The sequence below is a fragment of the Artibeus jamaicensis genome, unplaced genomic scaffold (assembly GCF_021234435.1).
Source record: "Artibeus jamaicensis isolate MK-2021 breed Jamaican fruit bat unplaced genomic scaffold, CSHL_Jam_final scaffold_378, whole genome shotgun sequence".
In the NCBI taxonomy this organism is placed as follows: domain Eukaryota; kingdom Metazoa; phylum Chordata; class Mammalia; order Chiroptera; family Phyllostomidae; genus Artibeus; species Artibeus jamaicensis.
The window spans coordinates 1149818-1168916 of NW_026522044.1; the positions used below are offsets into that span (position 1 = coordinate 1149818).

General features: G+C 33.9%; 1 protein-coding gene across 7 annotated transcripts in view; it reads left to right on the forward strand.

Annotated features, from left to right (window-relative positions):
- The window catches only part of KLHL13 (kelch like family member 13), a 263980-nt gene that overhangs the window by 148031 nt on the left and 96850 nt on the right, over window positions 1-19099 (forward strand). For 4 of the 7 annotated variants that reach the window (XM_037146000.2, XM_053657445.1, XM_053657442.1 and 1 more), the window contains one exon: window positions 4752-4817. The exons of 2 other annotated variants lie outside the window; for them this stretch is intronic. In XM_037146000.2, coding sequence (XP_037001895.2) covers window positions 4752-4817 — 66 coding nt within the window. Of the gene's footprint in view, window positions 1-4751; window positions 4818-16586; window positions 16711-19099 lie in introns of those variants that run through there. One more of the 7 variants, XM_053657446.1, reaches the window with a different exon arrangement.

Here is a 19099-nt window from a genome sequence, read left to right on the forward strand (position 1 = left end):
TGGAAGGAGGTATTCCAAGTCATGAAATCCTAAGACCTACATCCAAGATTGCTCTATCCAGCAAAACTTTCATTTAGAATGGAAGGACAGATAAAGTGCTTCTCAGATAAGATCAAATTCAAGGAGTTCATCATTACCAAGCCCTTATTATATGAAATGTTAAAGGGACTTATCTAAGAAAAAGAAGATAAAAAGATTAACAGTGAAAGGACAGCAAACTCACAGTTATTAACAACCACACCTAAAACAAAGCAAACTAAAAGGACAGCTATATCAGGAGTGGAAACATAGAAATGGAGATCTCATGGAGGGTTAGCAACAGGGGAGTGGGAGGAGGAGAAGGGGGGAGAAGGTACAGAAAATAAATAGCATAGACAGTAGATAGAAAATAGATGGGGGGGAATATAGAATCTAAAGTACTTGAGACACATGGTCATAAACTAAAGGGGGGGTAATGGGGACAGGGAGGTAGGGTGGAGGGGAATGAAGGGGGGAATAGAACAACTGTAATGGCATAATCAATAAAAAAATAAATTAAAAAAATATTATGAGGGAGGAAAAAAACTTTCCTCTACCCTCAAGGTTCTTTAGGCTGCTCTAATAATCAAATAGGCATATGACAAATTAGCAAGAGAAAATAACCAAGTTTAATACATACATATGTATGGGAACCCCACATGAGAGTCAGAGACCCCACATGCAGTCGAGGGTCAGAGACAGAGAGGGAAAGTGAAGTATTTAAGACATTTTGAGGCAGGGTTGAGGTAATATACCTTAGCGGGGGGTGTCAAAGTCACTTTTACTGGGGGCCACATCAGCCTTGCAGTTGCCTTCAAAGGGCTGAATGTGTAATTTCATCTCCTTAACTGTTAAGGAATAGTTACATTTATACAATCCTAAAATTACATTTGGCCCTTTGAAGGTAATCATAAGGCTGATGTGGCCCCCAGTGAAAAGGAGTTTGACACCCCTGCTTTAAGGCTTCGGAAGGTAATTATACAGGGGGAACACATGTTCAGTAATTCATAGTTTGCCCTGCCATATTGATAGGTAAAAATCATTTCAGGTGATAACTCTTATTGCAAGCCAGGCTCCTAATTTAAGTTATTTTATATAGTCAAGGAGAGAGCAGAAGTTTCTCTCTAGCCTACTGGCTCTTGGTTGCCCCTAGCTCAAAATAATGTACACACCACTGAGGCATATTTTGGGGTGGCTCATTCTGAACCCACACAATTCCTTATGAGGTTCTAAACCTTCTGGTTCTAATACCCTATCCTGACTCTCCCATCTCTTTCTGTGGTCTTCATGAATTCTTTGTGTTTATTGCATGAACCTTCAGGTGAATTCTCTTAGTTTACTGAAAGTACTAAAACACAACCACAGTCCACCACCCTCATAGCTTCTCCTCCACAAAGATCATAGCTCGATCGATCATTCTGCTATTTTGTTGGTATCCCTTTCCCATCATTTCCTTAAAACTTCGGAATGAGAGCACTGTTGCATAGCAATGCAGAGTTGGTGCCCAATACAGATCCAGTTCTTTTCACAATTCATATCCTTTCTTTTTCAGACTTGAGAGTGGTGAAGGCAGTTACTGATATTAGTGTGTACTATGAAGTCTGGGGAGGTGTGCTTTTTAGGCCACTTGCCCTCAGGTTCTGACTTTTGCCTTAGTATCATCTCCTCACCATCCTTTTTCACTTTGTAGACAAAGAGCCAAAAAGGTTTCTTGAATATCGTATACTAAACATTAGGAAGAATGCATGGTTTAATGAAGGAACACTTAGAAACTGTAGACTCGAATTACAATGGAATACATTACAGAAAATAATGGAATTTGAGCTGGCTCTGGAGGAATGTGTTGAATTTAGAAAAGTGAAGAGATTTCATTCAGGAGGACCTCTGAAGCAAAGGTGAGAATGAACAAAGCAAGCTTTGAGATATAGAATGGGAAGTTGTGTTAGGGAATACTAGACAGTGAATTGACTGGAAGACTAGATTGGTCAGCTTGTGGTGAGTTCTTAGTGCTGGGAATAGTTGCTTGATTAATTCCTTGTGTGATCCATTTAGTCAACAAATGGCTTCTCACAACTCATAGGATAAAATCCAAGCCTCTTTACTGGCATGTAAGGTCTTCTGTATAACTTAAAATTCACCACCTCAATGCTATGTACCCTAACCTCTTTCCAGTCATATTGAGGACTTTCCAAATTTTCTAGCATGTTTCACTCCCTCAAATCTCCACTAAGGCTTCTATACCATATTTTGTGTTGTACATCTCTGAGTACATGTCTGTTTTCTTATTCAACTGGAGCTTCCTGAGAGCAAGGGGTTGTGTTTCATTCTCCTTCACATCCATATCACCTCACAGAGTAACCACCTAATATGTAGCAAATGCTTGACAAATATGTATTGAATATTTGCTTTAAATCAATATAGCTGTACTTTAAGAGAGCCATCTAAAAGCAATGTGATTGATATATTTAAGATGAGAGATCAGTTATAGGTATTTTTTGAAGTAGCTCATTTGTTTAAAACATTGAAGAAATATTAGAGGGTAGAATTCTAGAAAATCAATAAAGAATAAAGGATAGGACTTAATGACTAGCTACTAGGTACTCTAGAGAGTGAAGAGTTAAAGGTAATAAAGATTTAAGGCTACTTTCAGGTAAACATGTATTTTTGTAAGCCAGATCTCCTGGTATTAGTATCTCCTCACCCTACCTCTGCTCTGAAGATGAACATTTTGTTCCCATTCAGTGTTGTGGAGCTAAGCTCAAAATTCGTATGGTTCTCATCTTCATATATGATCAGGAATTAAGATATGGAAATAGTTCAAACACGCTGAATACAATTTTCTATGAAGGGAAGGTGTGCAGTGCATAGATTTTTAAATATATAAAGCATTTCTGCTTTTGGGACTACAACTGAAGTGCTATACCAGGCAGATGCACTGGGGTGCGCTACTATGTAGCAGAGCCTAGCTGCATCACAGCTCTTAACTTTAAAACTCCAGAGAATTTGATGAGAGAGGGATCCACAAGAACATGACAAATGATGAGAGTTCAAACCTTAAGAGAAAAATGGGCTTATTGGTAAGATACCTTTCTCTTTCTTTATTTACTGCTGTTACTTATTCATTAAAATAGCCAGCCTATTGTTTTCATGTGTGGCTGTGAAGCGGTGTACAAAAATCAATTTTGTATGTATTGTAGAATTGAGGAGACATATTGGTAACCATGCAAAAATCATAGAAAGCATACATAAAGCTTCAATTTAAAAAATCATGAAGGAAATTTTACTTTATTTCAGACTGTGGTATAACTTTCTTTATATAGTTTAAATGTAACACAGGCTTAGAAATACATATATATATATGTATGTATTTTAAAAGTTAAAATAAAGGATAGTGACTTGTGTAGATGTATAATTTCACTCAGTTACCAGAAGGTGGCACACCAGATTCTTCTTAAATACACAAAAGAAAGGAATAATATTAATAGGAATATAAAATAAGCTGTATTTAAAGATACTTTAATGTATTTTAAGTAAAAATATGTCATTGTTATTTGCATGGTGGGACTTAGTGTTAAAACATTACAAATATGAATTTAACCCATTGTAATTTTTATGATTAAAAATAATAATTTTAATATGTATAACATTAATAGACTTTGAAATAGTGTTATCATAGGGAGGTGTTTTGAATTTACTATTTAAAAAACAAATAAAATACTTGCTACCTATTTTTTGCATAAGAAGTCATTAGATTGAGGGTATTGTATAAGTTCTCTGCCAAGGTCTTTCTAAAGATACTGTTAGGCTATGACTTTGATTTAGTTGTGCCTTTAATAATGCAATAGTGCTTTTTGAGATGACCCAGAAAAAAAGCCAAAATTGTTTATTTTAAGACAAAGTTAAATAAGAGTAATGACTAGTAATATTTACCTTTTATAAGCTAAAAACAGCATAAGTGAAATAAATGTAAATAAATTCAATTTTGTGTTAGAGCTTCTCAAACACCTTCCAGCTTACTTTATTTTTTAAAGAGAGTTGAATGCATATACTGCAATGCTTCTGTAGTACTCTTTAAAACTGCATTCCTGAGGCAGTACCAGAGTATGTTCACTGTTGCCTTTTGTATTAGCCCAAATGAGACAGGCATATAACAGAACTTCACAAAAACAAAATCTTCTGTTTGGAGACAGTACATCTATTTATATGTTTTTATTAATTACAACCAGTATGAAAATAAGAAAATTGGTAGTGAACGAACACAGGAGAACATTATCCATCTGTTCTCTGAAAGCTTGTAATGTGTGTTGTGTTTAGGTTTTTAATGGAAAAACAATATATCAGTGAAGAATTGATCTTTAGGCTTACAAAGCTACAAAATGACAAAGCATTCCAAGGCTGAGTATATATTTAATAGAAAAGTGTTTCCTTGTGTCCAAATTTGGCTAGTGTAGTCTTTTAGATCAGTTGCCAATAAATGTTATATTTAATGTCAATCTTTATTCTGAACTTTCTAAAACATTAAGAGAGCTTTTAAAAACAAATAGAATTTTATGGCTTTCTAGTCTTTTAAAATGTTAATTTAGATATTTTAAAAGGTCTGTGTGGTCTTAACTGGGATTTATAAACATGATTTGTTAATTATAAGTAAAATATTTGCAGAGTGTGTTTGGAAAAATGTAAACAAAATGCAATATAGCCACAATTAACCAGATTTTTTTGCACTCCACTTTCAGGAGACGGAGGCAATTGTCTTTAAAACAAGCCGATTTCAAGGACATATTCAAAAAATCAACTTCAGGGTATGTCCAAGGGTCTGCATTTTCCTTTACTTTTTTGCCAGTGAGAATTTATTTTCATTAAAAAAGACCCTGAGATACTAGAAGACATTTAATCATCAAGAAAACTTACAATAATGTCTAAGGCACTGTGTTTATTAAGACAAAGATGATAAATTATTCTGTTAAAAACCACCACATGTAATTATATTATGCTTTGTATTTACCAATGTGCTTTCACAAATACAAGTTCAGTTGGTTTTCATAACATGGCTGGGAGTCTGGCAAGGAAAGTGGAAGCTTCCCTATTGTAGGGATGAGGGAAGACAACACCGGTAGTCACAAAGCTAGTTAGTGGCAGAACTGTAGCCAGACCACAGGTGCCTAGCTCTCTCCTCTTCTGCATCCTTCCTCATTGAAAAAGTTTGAAAAAAGTTTTTAACCTTTCAATCTTGTACATCAGTATAGTTGATAATACCTTTGTCTCCTAATTGCTGTACTTCACGATTTTGTGTTTTGTACCTGTCTCCTTCTGTGCCTATCAGCCAGATGGAGATCTTGCTTTCAGACTCTCTCAGATCTCAAAGGATCTGGAATGTGGAAAGGCAAGATAATGGCTGTGGACAGTGCAGACTGACAACTAGTGGTGAACAACCGATGCTAATATGATAAGGAGGGCAAGGAACTGAGAGAGAAAGCAATCTTGCTATAGCTGGGGTTATCTTGAGTGGGGCTAACAACCTTGATTTTAAAGCAATTTTCCTCTAAGTTTAATAGAATAGTCATGAAAATCAGTTGGCATATGTGTTTAAAATTGAGACTACTGGCTTCAGACTTCTACATTTAAATATTCACACTACATGATTCTTTTTTAAAGATTATATTTATTTTTTAGAGAGAGGGGAAGGGAGGGAGAAAGAGAAGGAGAGAAACATCAACGTGGAAGAGAAACATCAATCGGTTGCCTCTCGTGGGGCCCACAACCCAGGCATGTGCCCTTGACCTGGAATTGAACTGGTGACTTTTTGGTTCACAGACCAGCACTCAACCCACTGAGCCACACCAGCCAGGGCCCCATGTGATTCTCATGCATACTTTAGTTTGAGAGCATCTGCCTTCAAGGTATAGGACGTTTCTCTTGGTATATGTGTTCGAATGCAAAGAAAAGAGCCACTTTTCTCTCAGTAGCTTTAGTATTCCATGTCAAACATGGGGGCAGGAATCAGGCCAGGGTGAGGAATGACAGATATTACTTGCATATTGCTATATCTACATCTGGGGTACAGCACAACAGCTATTGGGCATTATGGTGACAATGGGATATTTTTTAAAGGCTTGTGTTTGTTTTACGCTTGAAGAAGGTAAAGGGAGGAAAGATTTCTACTGAAAGGTGAAAAAGAAATGAGTTGTGATATTTTGATTTAACTATTCCAGATTTAAATTTAAATTAATTTAAAAAATGGCTGAATTATGCTATCCAGGATTCTGGATAGGTATGGCTTACTGTAGTAATATATGTATGCTTACTCATGTTTTATATGTGAATATTTAGTCTGCCTGATTAGATTGTAAGGGATTTGCAGCCAGGGAACATTGTATACTTGTAATGTCTAGCAAAGTCATAATTTTTCAATACTTACTGATGATCAAACTAGTTCAGTGCACATGTCTTCTCTACATGTTTTGGGCTAGGCATAGTGAGTTGATTGATTTTGGTTTTTGTCAAGTTAAAGGAGTCTACTATCTTACATTGTCAGTAAAGCCTAATATACTGGAGGTCTCAGGTTAAATAAATGTGTTTCATTTGACAAATACAAAAACAGGGTCCTAATCAATCAATTTGCTAATGTTTGTTGCCTCTTTAGAGTATCAGTTTAAGCTTGATTCTGCTGCCTCTTCATGCTCTTTGAAATACAATTTATGTTCTGTGCTTTGAAAATATGAATCTCAAAAATTGGTATTCTGAAAATTCAAAAACATAGATATTTTCATTTACTGAACAAATATTATCACAGGAATTTAAACAAAATGGCCAGATACTGTAGTGGAAGACACACCAAAATGCTCAACAGTGTCTCTTATTTAGATCAAGCTGAATAAAGAATGAATGAATAAATACATGCCACATAGAGAGAAGGTGTATTTTACTTAAGTGTTATGTAGCTTCAGAATTCCAAGATAAATAACTGACTATTTAAAATATTTGATTTTGAAGACATAAAGTGGTTGGTTCTGAACTTACTGGTCAAAGTAGACTTAAAAAGACAGTCAGGAAACCCAAATTTAAATTGCACCTAGCTTAAACCTAGGGTCATTCTAAAAGATGGACTGGATTTTTATTCCCTTGTATCAAAGTCACACTTACTTTAGTCAGTAATAGAACATTAAATAAAGGACAAGAAATTATTTCCCCCCTTTGGACAGCCATTGCATCCAAGTAAAGAAATTAGGTATAGCTCAGAAATAATGTTGTGATTAGTTTTTAACACAGGGACACTTTATATAACATGAGTTAGTGATACCTTAGAACATAGATTATCATTGAATTGCTAAATATGTTTTTCAGGCATAGCAATTTGAAATTATATACTTTTGGGCTAGCTTCTATAATTTAAATTTACCATCATACATTTGACATGTTTCAGTATAACTGTTTCTATACCTTCATCTTTTTAAGGAAAAAATAACTTAAAATCACCCAAGAGAAGAATTCTAAATGAGAAAATGAGAAGGATCTCAAAATAGTCATGAAAATGGAAGTGGTTCCTAAATCTCTTGGGTCTCACCATAGTAGGCAAACACCTTTATGAAAACTATTGAGCCCTGTGTTTATGGCATTGTGTCACAAGGTTCAAGTTTGAAGTTGATTCAACTTTGGAGTTTAAGATTTTTTCACTCATTATTTAGAGGAAACCTTTTATTTTTAGTCAACAATAGTTTCTACAGGAAATTTAAAGTTTTCATGGATAGGCTTGGCAAGTGGTAAAAACAAAATTAAAGCAATTGAATATAAAGGGCCCCTTTCAATGGAAACTTTAAATAATGTTGTATAATCATAATGGATTATTAAGATTAGCTTTCCATGAAAGTGTTTGCTTCTAGTTAGCAAAACATTATTATGACTGCTCCATAAGCATTTGAAATCAAGGTTTACAAATATAAAGAGGGAGAAAGAGATGGGAAGACTAGGTAATTTTCTAGATCTTTTTAGCTATAACATTTATGGTGCAGATTTGAATGTTGTAATTCCTCTTTGGCTGTGAAGGTATAAATATAATTTAAAAATAATAGCATTAATTTATTTTCCTTGGGATATTGATGAAAATGTCATATAATATTCTAAAGGTCTTTTGGTAACTCAGATTTTTATACAAGTATAGTTATTTCTGAAAGAATGTAGAATATAGCAAAGATTACTGTATTTAACTGGCATGACTTTTGAGATTGGGTATGTGATGTGCTTATTATTGAAAAGTCTTTTAACCATTATAGATAAAGAGTATTAGAAATTATTTACTCATATCAAAATAGATCAGAATTTACAAAAATTACAATAGTCATATTGCTTACTACATTGTCTTCATGCAACTTTTGTAGTTTTGTTTCTCTATCTGATATCACCAAAATTAAAACAAAGTCATGGCACTATTTGAAAAACTTTATGTCAATATATTTTTTTGTTATAGAGCTACATTCTTAACTTTTTTCAGTAATACTGTACATCTTATATGGCTTTTTATTTTGATAAGTTTGCAGGTTTAATGTACAAACACTTAAGAAAATCCAACAATGATGGGCATATTTTGTTTTAAGCACATACTTAGGAAGTTGCTGAAAGAGGAGATTTTTCATCAGAGCAATTCATCATCACTATAGTGATGCATTTATTTCATTAAGAAAGCATGTGTTTTGGATGATTTTCATGAATACATACTTATTTTTAACTAGTTAATGTGTATATTTTCTTCATTGTAAAGATTTACAGCCTGAAACTGTCAAATCAACAGATGAGTATTTCTTTTACCAGAACCCTGCTTTTAGTAACAACAGAATCAATAACAACATTTTAAAAACCTTCCATGATATACCCTATCTTCAACACAATTCTTTTTTTTATATTCAGTTTTTTTAAAAATATTTTTAATTTAATTATTGTTTAAGTACAGTTTTCTGTCTTTTACTCCCATCCTAGCCCACCCCCGACAGTGCTCCCCATCTCCCTCCCATTTCCACCCCCCTTAGTTGTTATCCATGTGTCCTTTATACTTGTTCCTGTGAATCCTTCCCCTTTTCCCCTGAAATTCCCTCCCTTCTCCCCTGTGGTCCCTGTCTGCCTGTTCTCTATTTCAGTTCAACACAATTCTTATTTAATCACACCTCTGCTTATAAACTTCTTTTTCAATTTACTCAACAAATATTTATTGTGTGCTTTCCAATGTGCCAGGAATAGTGCTCCATAGGAAGATGGATTCAGGGATTCCTTCTGGAAGGAGGAGCAAGAGTTTGGGGAAGGCATTTAAAGCAGATGGAGTAGCATGACTGGAGCACAGGGTGTGGTAACAGTATAGCCTCTTATTCAAGTACTGGATGCACTATCCCTATTTGGCCATGATAAACTCTCTAAGTTGCCTTTTTCAATTTAAAAATGTTCAATGAAAATTCAGGTTTGTAAATTAGTTTACATTTAAAAATCATTGGTTCCCGCTACAACTCGTAACACAAACAAACACTTTGGTTTGGAATTTATTAATGAATGGGAATACTTAAGAATTGAATTTGTTTATGCATGTCAAAGATGTACAAAGACTTACATGGGTATATGGATTGGGGAATCATATATGAATGAAACACTCAAGGGTAGTCCCCCCAAAAAAGCCATAAGGGATATGGATCCTACAGAAAACAAAAGAAAGAAGGAAGGATAAAAACTTCTGAATTTCCCATTCATTGCTAATATTCTGTTCAGCTGTAGTGAGAGAGTAAGGGCAGTCAGAATGTGTAGGTCATTGAGTCCTCAGTAACTGAATCTTCCTTGTTATCTGGTCAGTCCTTCTGTATTTTTGTCCTCCCACCCAAACTTCTTAGTCCCATAACCTCCTTCACTTGAACCCTAATTATAAAAGGTACTACATAAATAGCAGGAACCACTGTCATTCTGGCTTTCCATTCTTCCAGTCATTACCTTTTCCTCCTTTGGTCCCATTACCTATTGTTTCCTGCTTATCAGCTTACTGGGTTTTTTTTGTTGTTGTTCTATACACTCTCAAAACACACACACATACACACATGCCCCAGACAACTTAGTACCCTTCTTCCCCTTGGAAATGTTAAAGACAGGAGAGTACATTACTTATGCCACAATGGCATGAAGAATTTTTCATACATATACACATGCATGTCCATGAATATGTGCCTGCACAACAGTTGTGTTTTCTACTTGTTTGTGTTGTGAAGAGCACAAGTCATTAATCCAGGTCATAGTCATAGTTACAATAGTTTATAGAAATTCTTGGAGGAGCTATAAGGATTCACTCAGTTCTGTTAAGAAAATTGACATGTGAGAAGGTACTTATAAAAAACAGCTGGAGTGGAGGGAGTGGTGAGGGGAAGATTCAGACAACTATACTTGAACAACAACAACAAAAAAACAGGAAAAAATGGAATGATGACTTTCTAATGTAGTTTTCTTTGAGATATATCTTGGATTTTCCATTTTGGTTTTAGCAAGACTGCATATCTGAATATCTAATATAATATGAATATATTTAATATTCAATTTCCTGAAACAAATGAAAGAGATACAAACATACATACAAGTATATATAGCCATTCATGTGAACGCTTCTATTTCCTATAATAAGAAGCCCTGAATGTATTAAGAATTTTGCTCTGATGTCCAGAAGTTATTTTTTATGTTCTTTACAGTGTTTAATAGTCCTACTTGTTGTGTCCAAATACTTTTACTGATTGGTAGAATATAAACAGAGCATACAATTTGGCATGATCTACAGTCTTGTCTGAGCAATGCAAATAACATGGATATCCCAGATTAGTGTGAAGAGATATCATCAGGACTGAAGGGAAGATTACATAGTCTCTGCTCACATAAACTGTGCTTAGTGCTATTTAGTCTTTGGATATACACACCTGAGGATTAACCAAAACTTGCAAGAAAAAGGTAGGTCAGTTCTTAAAGAGTATCAGGAAAATAAGAAAAGAGAGATCAGACATATTAGCCAGTTCCTTTAATGAGGAGACAGCACTGGAGATAAATTGTAGCAGTCCTTCAACAACTTAAATTTTCCTATTAAGTCATTTAGAAAAATTTACATTGAGAAAAAATTAAGAGTACTAGTTATATATATTTCACTTTTTTTTCATACTATGACTGGTTTAATTTTTTACTTATCTTTTTCTCCCTGATCATTCCTTTTGAAATGATATAACACCTTCTGGAATTAAGAATTTGGAAATAGTGTTTCTTTTTTCTTTTAAGAAAATTAGGATGTATTTTATTATTTATTTTAAAAAATATATTTTATTGATTATGCCATTACACTTGTCCTATTTCCCACCTTATTTCCCTCCACCCTGCACACCCCCTCTCCCACCATTACCCCCCTTTAGTTTATGTGTATGTGTCTCAAGTTCTTTAGCTTCTATATTCCCCCTACTATTCTTGCCCTCCCCCCTATGTATTTTCTACCTACCGTCTATGCTGCTTATTCTCTGTACCTTCTCCCACCTTCTCCTCCTCCCACTCCCCTGTTGCTAACCCTCCTTGAGATCTTCATTTCTATGGTTCCCCTCCTGATCTAGCTGTCCTCTTAGTTTGCTTTTGTTTTAGGTGTGGTTGTTAATAACTGTGAGTTTGCTGTCCTTTCACTGTTCATCTTTTTTATCTTCTTTTCCTTAGATAAGTCCCTTTAACATTTCATAGAATAAGGGCTTGGTGATGATGAACTCCTTGAATTTGATCTTATCTGAGAAGCACTTTATCTGCCCTTCCATTCTAAATGAAAGCTTTGCTGGATAGAGCAATCTTGGATGTAGGTCTTTAGATTTCATGACTTGGAGTACTTCTTTCCAGCCCCTTCCTGCCTGTAAGGTCTTTTTTGAGAAATCAGCTGATAGTCTGATGGGAACTCCTTCTTAGGTGACTGTCCCCTTATCTCTTGCTGCTTCTAGGATTCTCTCCTTCATTTTAATCTTGGCTAATGTAATTATGATGTGCCTTGGTATGTTTCTTCTTGGGTCCAACTTCTTTGGGACTCTCTGAGCTTCCTGGATTTCCTGGAAGTCTAGGAAATAGTCTTTCTTCATGCTTTTGTATTTTTGGTGTTCCTCTTCTACTTCCATCTTTGAGTGTATATATATATTTCTAGGAGTAAATAGCTCTCTGTAGTTTCTGTTTCTTTAGACTATACTGCAACATTTATAGAATATGGTTGACTTCATATAGAAACCCACATCTTATGGAATGGTCTCATCAAGAAGGAGGAGTAGTAGGAATTCTGGAGCAGCAGTAATGGACTCAGAGATGCACACTTGGTTTCTAGTTCCATTTCTACTACTATCTAGCAGTGTGACATCAGCAAGTTAACTTCTCTGGGCTTTAGTTGTTTTTGTTTTTTCCATTTATACCATGAGGGTACTGAGTAAGATGATTTGTAAGAGTTCTAAAAGTTATAAAAATACTCTTTCTGCATTGGGAACCAGGGAATTCTGTGTTATAAGATTTGGCCAAGAATGTCTCTTTTTGTGGCCTTGGCCAAATCCCCGCATTGTCCTTTGTTTATTACATCTCTGAAATGTGCATGTCACAGGTATTTTTAAGTGATTAGTTAATGTGCATAAAATGCTTTGAAGAGCTTTTGTGTATGTTGTCTTTCTATCCTGTTTTATGCAATTGTCTATAATAGAAAGCAAGTGTTCTATAAATTAAATGAATGTTTCCTATAATGTGAATGAAGGTTTTTGACATTTCTCAGTCTAAGTGTTAAAGTAGTGGGACACTGAACCTGTATAGAATTATATTTAAAATATATGTTTATTTTTTTTCCTTTTACTCTGATGTGGAAACAGTTTTAATTCCAGAATGTAATGGTTGCTACTGGAGTCACTGTCAGGGTAGTAAAGTCTGATTAATTGGGACTCTGCTAATCTGTGATTGCAGTGATTTTACCTGACTGAAGGTTATTTCTAAATGATGAGGAATGGTGTTGTTAAACAAATTAATAGTGTAAAGTATATTTCTACTTAAAGGAATTATTTTTAAAGCCTTTTGCACACTAGTTGTTTGTTCATGAGAGTTAATTACAGATGACACCTAGCACTTTATTCAAACAAAAGGACTGAATATCGGTAAATATCCATCATCAGATATCATGCTTTTAGGGTTTGGGATTCTTTAAGAGTGCTGAGGGTGGGGTGGAGGAAATCAGGCTTATTTGCTTTTCACTTTGAACAAATATTACAATTATTGTAGTACCACAAAAACAGGTTCTAAACTTTAAGTCTTAAAAAGCCCATTAAGTCTGAAAGAAATCTAGATTGAAAATTGGCATAGTTGATTTGGTGGTATTGGTTGATTTCTTTGGACCCTAATGATATTAGACAAAGAATATGTTGCTTGTCTAGATCAGTTGATTGTTCACAGAAGAATAATAACTTGAGAACCTTTGCAATAGTGTGATCTTCACCTGTTTGTAAAGGTTCCCTTTGGAAAATTTGGAAAACTCTAGACTCACCCTATTTCCCATTCATCAATGTTGAATAGTCCTTATAGATAAACTCCTTGAACACTTCACCACCATGCTTTTATAGCTAAGTTTTGGGTTGTTTGTTCTCAGGAAGAAGTTACATTTGCAATCATAGTATTGTCATAAGCTAGAATGTGGTTGAATTTCTTTTCTAAAACACCACTTTTTTTGCTACAGATAGCTAATTTGCAACCATTTTATGTTTTATAGTTTTAAATGTTTGAGAATGGTTTAGGTTTTTGGATTGGGACATTCCAAACTTGTTTGAGTATGTGTGCAGGTACTTGTGTTTCATTGTTGGGGTTTCCAACAAGTTGCCACTGCTGGTTGTACCTGGAACCTTTTTGGCCCATAACTATTAAGAATTATTACACAAAGACTTATAATATAAAATATTCAGTATGGTTTATTTGTATTAGTGGTAGTTTTTTAACCTTTTAATTAAATCTGAATAGTTATATACATATTTACACATATTATACATATATTTATTATATGTATTTATATATTTTATCTTATAAAATAATTTGTATGTATAATTATATACAATTATATAATTACATATATAATTATACACATATATGCATATATGTATAATTGCATACATGTGTGTAATTATACATGCAAATTGTGTATAATATAATTTATTAATATATTATACATATATTTATAGAAATATTTTGTCACCAAGGTATGGTGTGGATAAATACTCCTTTCTGTGATTCCTTTGAAGATGTCTATAAGACAGTTTTGTGTGGGGGTACTAAAAAGAGTTGGACCCATAATTTAACCCTTTAAGATGTTTGACTAGTTTTGGGGGGGATTATTTGTACAAGGTAGATTAAATAAAAATTACCTGCAAGGTGGTGATCGCTGATACCTATTTAATATTTAATAAGGTTTATGCAATACTGGTCAATGTTTCAAAGTAATCTTTTAATCTCTCCATATATATATAAATGTGTTTATATATAAAGCATATGTTACATGGTGGGGCAAAAGTAGGTTTACAGTTGTGTGTATATGAAACACAGACTTTATTCTTGTATTATTATATATTAATTATTGCATTATTTTCCATACAAACAACTGTAAACCTACTTTTGTCCTGCCCTGTATATGTTTGGGTTTCATAAAAAAATACTTTTTGCCTGAATATTGATGTGTATCTTAAAGGAAGGTACTTGTGATTTACCTAAGCTGATTTCAATCTGTATTTCGGTATATTAAATAATATATTCTGGAATTTTCAATAGTAGTATATTTCTATAGAAACATTGATCTGTGATTTTTTAATACAAATGAGGAAGCCTCTTAAGAAATAAATCTTAATTTTTTAGAAACAAGTCATAATTTGGAAAGAATATCTGAAAGCCAACTACTTAAGTTGGAAGCACAAGTTTATTGTTTAGATATAAACTTGAAAGTAAATATGAGCTCTTTGTCAATATAGTGATTTTTTTAAAAAGGTATTGGATTTTGTGTTGATAATAGTCTGCCTTTACTAAGTTTTCACTAATGAAGACAGATAATTCTGTTTTTAGGTAGAAGTGGAAGGGTGCTGTGAAGCTAGATATTTAGTGATGGTGACAACTACATCAGAAGTACAATTCCTCAGCCTGAAAATAAACAGTTGTCCTATTTTTTTATCTTAGATTTATGTAGAAAATTTGTGAATTTGGTGCTTTAAACAGACACAGGTAAAAGAGGGTATGGGGGAATAAATGGTAATGGAAAAAATAAAATAAACAATGAACCATTTAAAAAATAATTGCTTTCGGGGCACTTAGGATGCTATTTTTCTGGAAGTATTTTAAAACAATATAGATAAATCCTGTATTTTTCATCGCTTTCATGAAATGCCTCAAGTTGCCTTTAATGGCAGCTTTAATTTTTTAACCTCCTTGTCAGTCAGTAACCCCTAGAGGTTAGTGGACTCACTGCTGAGCCTTGGAATAGTCCCTGCTGGACACCTGCTCACCAGCGGCATTAGTCTCTCCTCTAGGCAATTTGTGAGCTGTTTGTGGGTGGGGGAGGAGTGAGGGGTGAATGGGAGGGGAAAGGGGGAGAGAAGAAGGGGAGGGCAGCATTGAATTAGATTGTTGATAGCGTCCCTCTGAGGACTGCTATTAAGAGCACGCTACTCTGTACTTCTCTGCTGCAGAAGCCAGAGTGACATTCGTGTTACCACAGCATGTTGTAAATGTATGAGATTTTGCTCATCCCGGCTTGGAAATAAGAATAGGGAAAGGAGAGCAACTTGAATCAGAAGCTACTAGAAGAACGTGTAGATTTCTGCAGCAGTTTATATTTGTTCTTACATTTTTTCCTTCTTCTAACTGGAAAACAGAGAGACTGGCATTTTTTAAGCGGGCTTTTCCCATAATGGCATTCTTGTATTGTGTGGCCAGAGCTTGCACAGGAGGAAAGCAGGCTGCCGAATTTAGTCACTGATCTCTATTAGCTGTGGCCTAAGGCTATGCTGAGGTTTATATCCCATTTGTATTGTTGCAGCTCAAAAGAAGAATGTTCAGAGGATGACAAGTGTATTCTGAGTAGGTATGTTGTTTCATTTTATATGAAACCCATCTATTTTTTTCCTGCTACTATTGGTCAGAAATCAGGTTAATAGGTGCAGAATATAGTATAGAGCTGCAGTATCCCTGTTAAGGTAGAACAATGGTAATGAAAGCTTAAAACAATACAATAAAAAACAAAACCCTACCTGCTTTTATTAAATAAAGCTGCATTGTGCGGTATGCACAGTGCAGTCTTAAAAAAATATACTGCAGTCAACGCTTTCCTAACGAGGTGGCACTATTGTTGAGTTAGAATGATAGAATCATCATATTGCTTTAGGGGACAGGAGGATTCAAAGGAGGAACCTTGCAGCCCTATTTTACAGATTGGAAGCATCAGTTTAAGGGCTCTGGCAGAATCATTTGCTTTTTCTCCGCGGCAGCCACTGCTGTGTCAGTACAGTGTGGAATGGAAGTCCTAGTTGGTAGTGTGTTATGGAAACGCTGTTTACTGTTATTGTAGTACCGTGGTGACAACATGCCATTGAAATGGAAAACGAGCTCTCCTGCTATCTGGAAATTCCCAGTTCCTGTGCTTAAAACATCCAGGTCAACTCCACTTTCTCCAGCATACATGTAAGTGAGAGAAAATAGGATATTAAAGTGGGATTTCATTCATGAACCAACCTTGTGGCAAAAGGGGGTAAAAATCCCAAACAGCAACATCCAAAAATGCACAAGATTGAAAACCTCAAGCTTGCTTACATTTATATATATTGTCATGTCCACATTTTACCTTTGTTTTGTTTTTGTAGCAGTTTGTTTATTTTTATTTAAAGTGTCTTATGGTAATCTAATTACTCATATGAAAGTCTAGATGTATACCTAAGGAATTGCATAAAGATATACTTTAATGTTTTATACTGGTTGGATTTTTTTGAATTTTTGTATATGTGAAGTACTTAAGATGACTTCTTTTGTGCAACGGCACAAAAACCTGCTGATGTTTGTTGTTGTGTTGTGTGAAATATGGAAATGCTTTCTATAGTTTTTTGATGAATTTGAAACATTCAGAGTTTGAAATACATTGGTAAGAAAAGTAATCTTTAAATCAAGACTTTTGTACTTGAGTTGTGTATGAATCTTAATAAGTTTGATATATCTTAGTTTTATAATTGTGGTTCTGAAGTGTAAGTTCAAATTTGTATAAATTATAGTTGTATGAATAGTTATTTATATACAAGGAGTAGAAAAGTATATTATATAAATGCCTATTTTAGACATTTTAGTAAATATATACTGAAATCTATTGAGAACTCTTTCTAGAATTTTTGAAAATCTTATTTTTTTAAATTCGCAGTGTTGCTTTAAAAACAAAATCCAGGAGCTATAATAAAATATTATTTTAAAGTATTGTCTGAGATCCTTTTTTCTTTTCTTTCTTTCTTTTTTTTTTTGGTGGAGGAAGGAGTGAGGGAAAATTGAACCATTAAAAAAATATATATGTATGTATGTATGTATGTATGTATGAGAAAAGCTTTTGAGTATAAGTCTGTTTTAACTGTGAGTGTTTTCTTTAAAATATTTTTCAATGGAGAGATGTAGAAAATTCTCCCTGCTTTAGGTTCATTGTGTTTAGGAATCTGGTGAGATGCCATTTTATTACTTAGTTTTTGTTTTATGTGAGGTTCAGATGCACAGTGGTATCTGTCTAGTTCTTTGAATAGCTTTCAGCTGCTAAGGCAGTAAGTGTGCTTGTGGTCTTGGTCCCAGAGAAGTGATTCCCTGGAAAGCACTGGAAAATGACATTTTAGAGTTAAATCCTGTCATCATTTCATTTTATGATTTAAAAATATCCCTCCTTAGAAATGCTTCAGTTGATTTTAATTTGTTTGGGGGTTAAACTCTTTTTCCTCTAAAGTTAAATTTAAGTTATACTTGTAAAAAAAGATCAGTTATATTTGTTTCTCAAAAGCTGTAGTTGTCAAAAGCACAAATTAATGGAGGGGACAAGTTAATGGAGCTACTTCAAACATTTTGAGAAAATGTGATATGCCAGTTGGCTTTATGAATCTTAGCTGGTGAGAAATGACTAAAGATTTACCAAAAGCAAGTTTATCGTCAAAAGAAAATATATATCCCAAAGTAAAATCAGTAGGTCACAATTATTAATGTATACAATGATTCTAGTATTTCTACAATGTTTTACTGTCCAAAAGATCCTAATTGCAGTTCCTACTGCAGACGGTTTGCCAATTTTTAGAGATGGTTAAAAAATATTTGTTTGATTAATTCACACTAGACACAAACTCAGATACAGCTTAATACATCTTTAATAAATCACTTTCTTCCTTTTAAGTATGTACTCACTTCTTTGATTTAATGATATGAATGAATTAATTTAAGTGATAGAAGCTAGAAAATATCACAGACCTTGTGGTTGATATTGATTATTGGTAGTGCAGATAGGTAGAGTGAAAGAATATATTTGAAGAGCTAGTGTTAGCCTAGACTATTTTGACATTCTGTTGGTCTATATTATATAATTGGCCTCAACTCATTTTCCTTTATAAATGAATTAATACAAGGTTTAAAATATTATGTAAATATACACAGAGAAAATATGTTAAATAGAGGAAAAAACTAGTGCGGGGAGTTTAAATCAGATTTTAAAATATTTTTAGAGTACATTGTCTTAGTTGGCCAGAAATAAAAATACCATGTTTAACATGTTGTTTCCATCAGTGCTTCTATATATTTCACAAAACTTCTACATACAAAATGATGCTTAATTTTAGTATGATTTTTGCTCTCAAAAATTATAAAGACTAAGTTAGAATACTGGATTCAGTAACATCATATTTGCTCTCACAAACAGATTAAATTGTTATTTGTGTCTTTGGGGTCTAAAGTGTTTGCACTGAAATAGAATGAATTCAGGCACTTTCATAAAATGTGATGTTTTAGAATTTACTTGTGAAATTATGTATACACATTTAAAATAGTATCTTGAATATAGAATTCT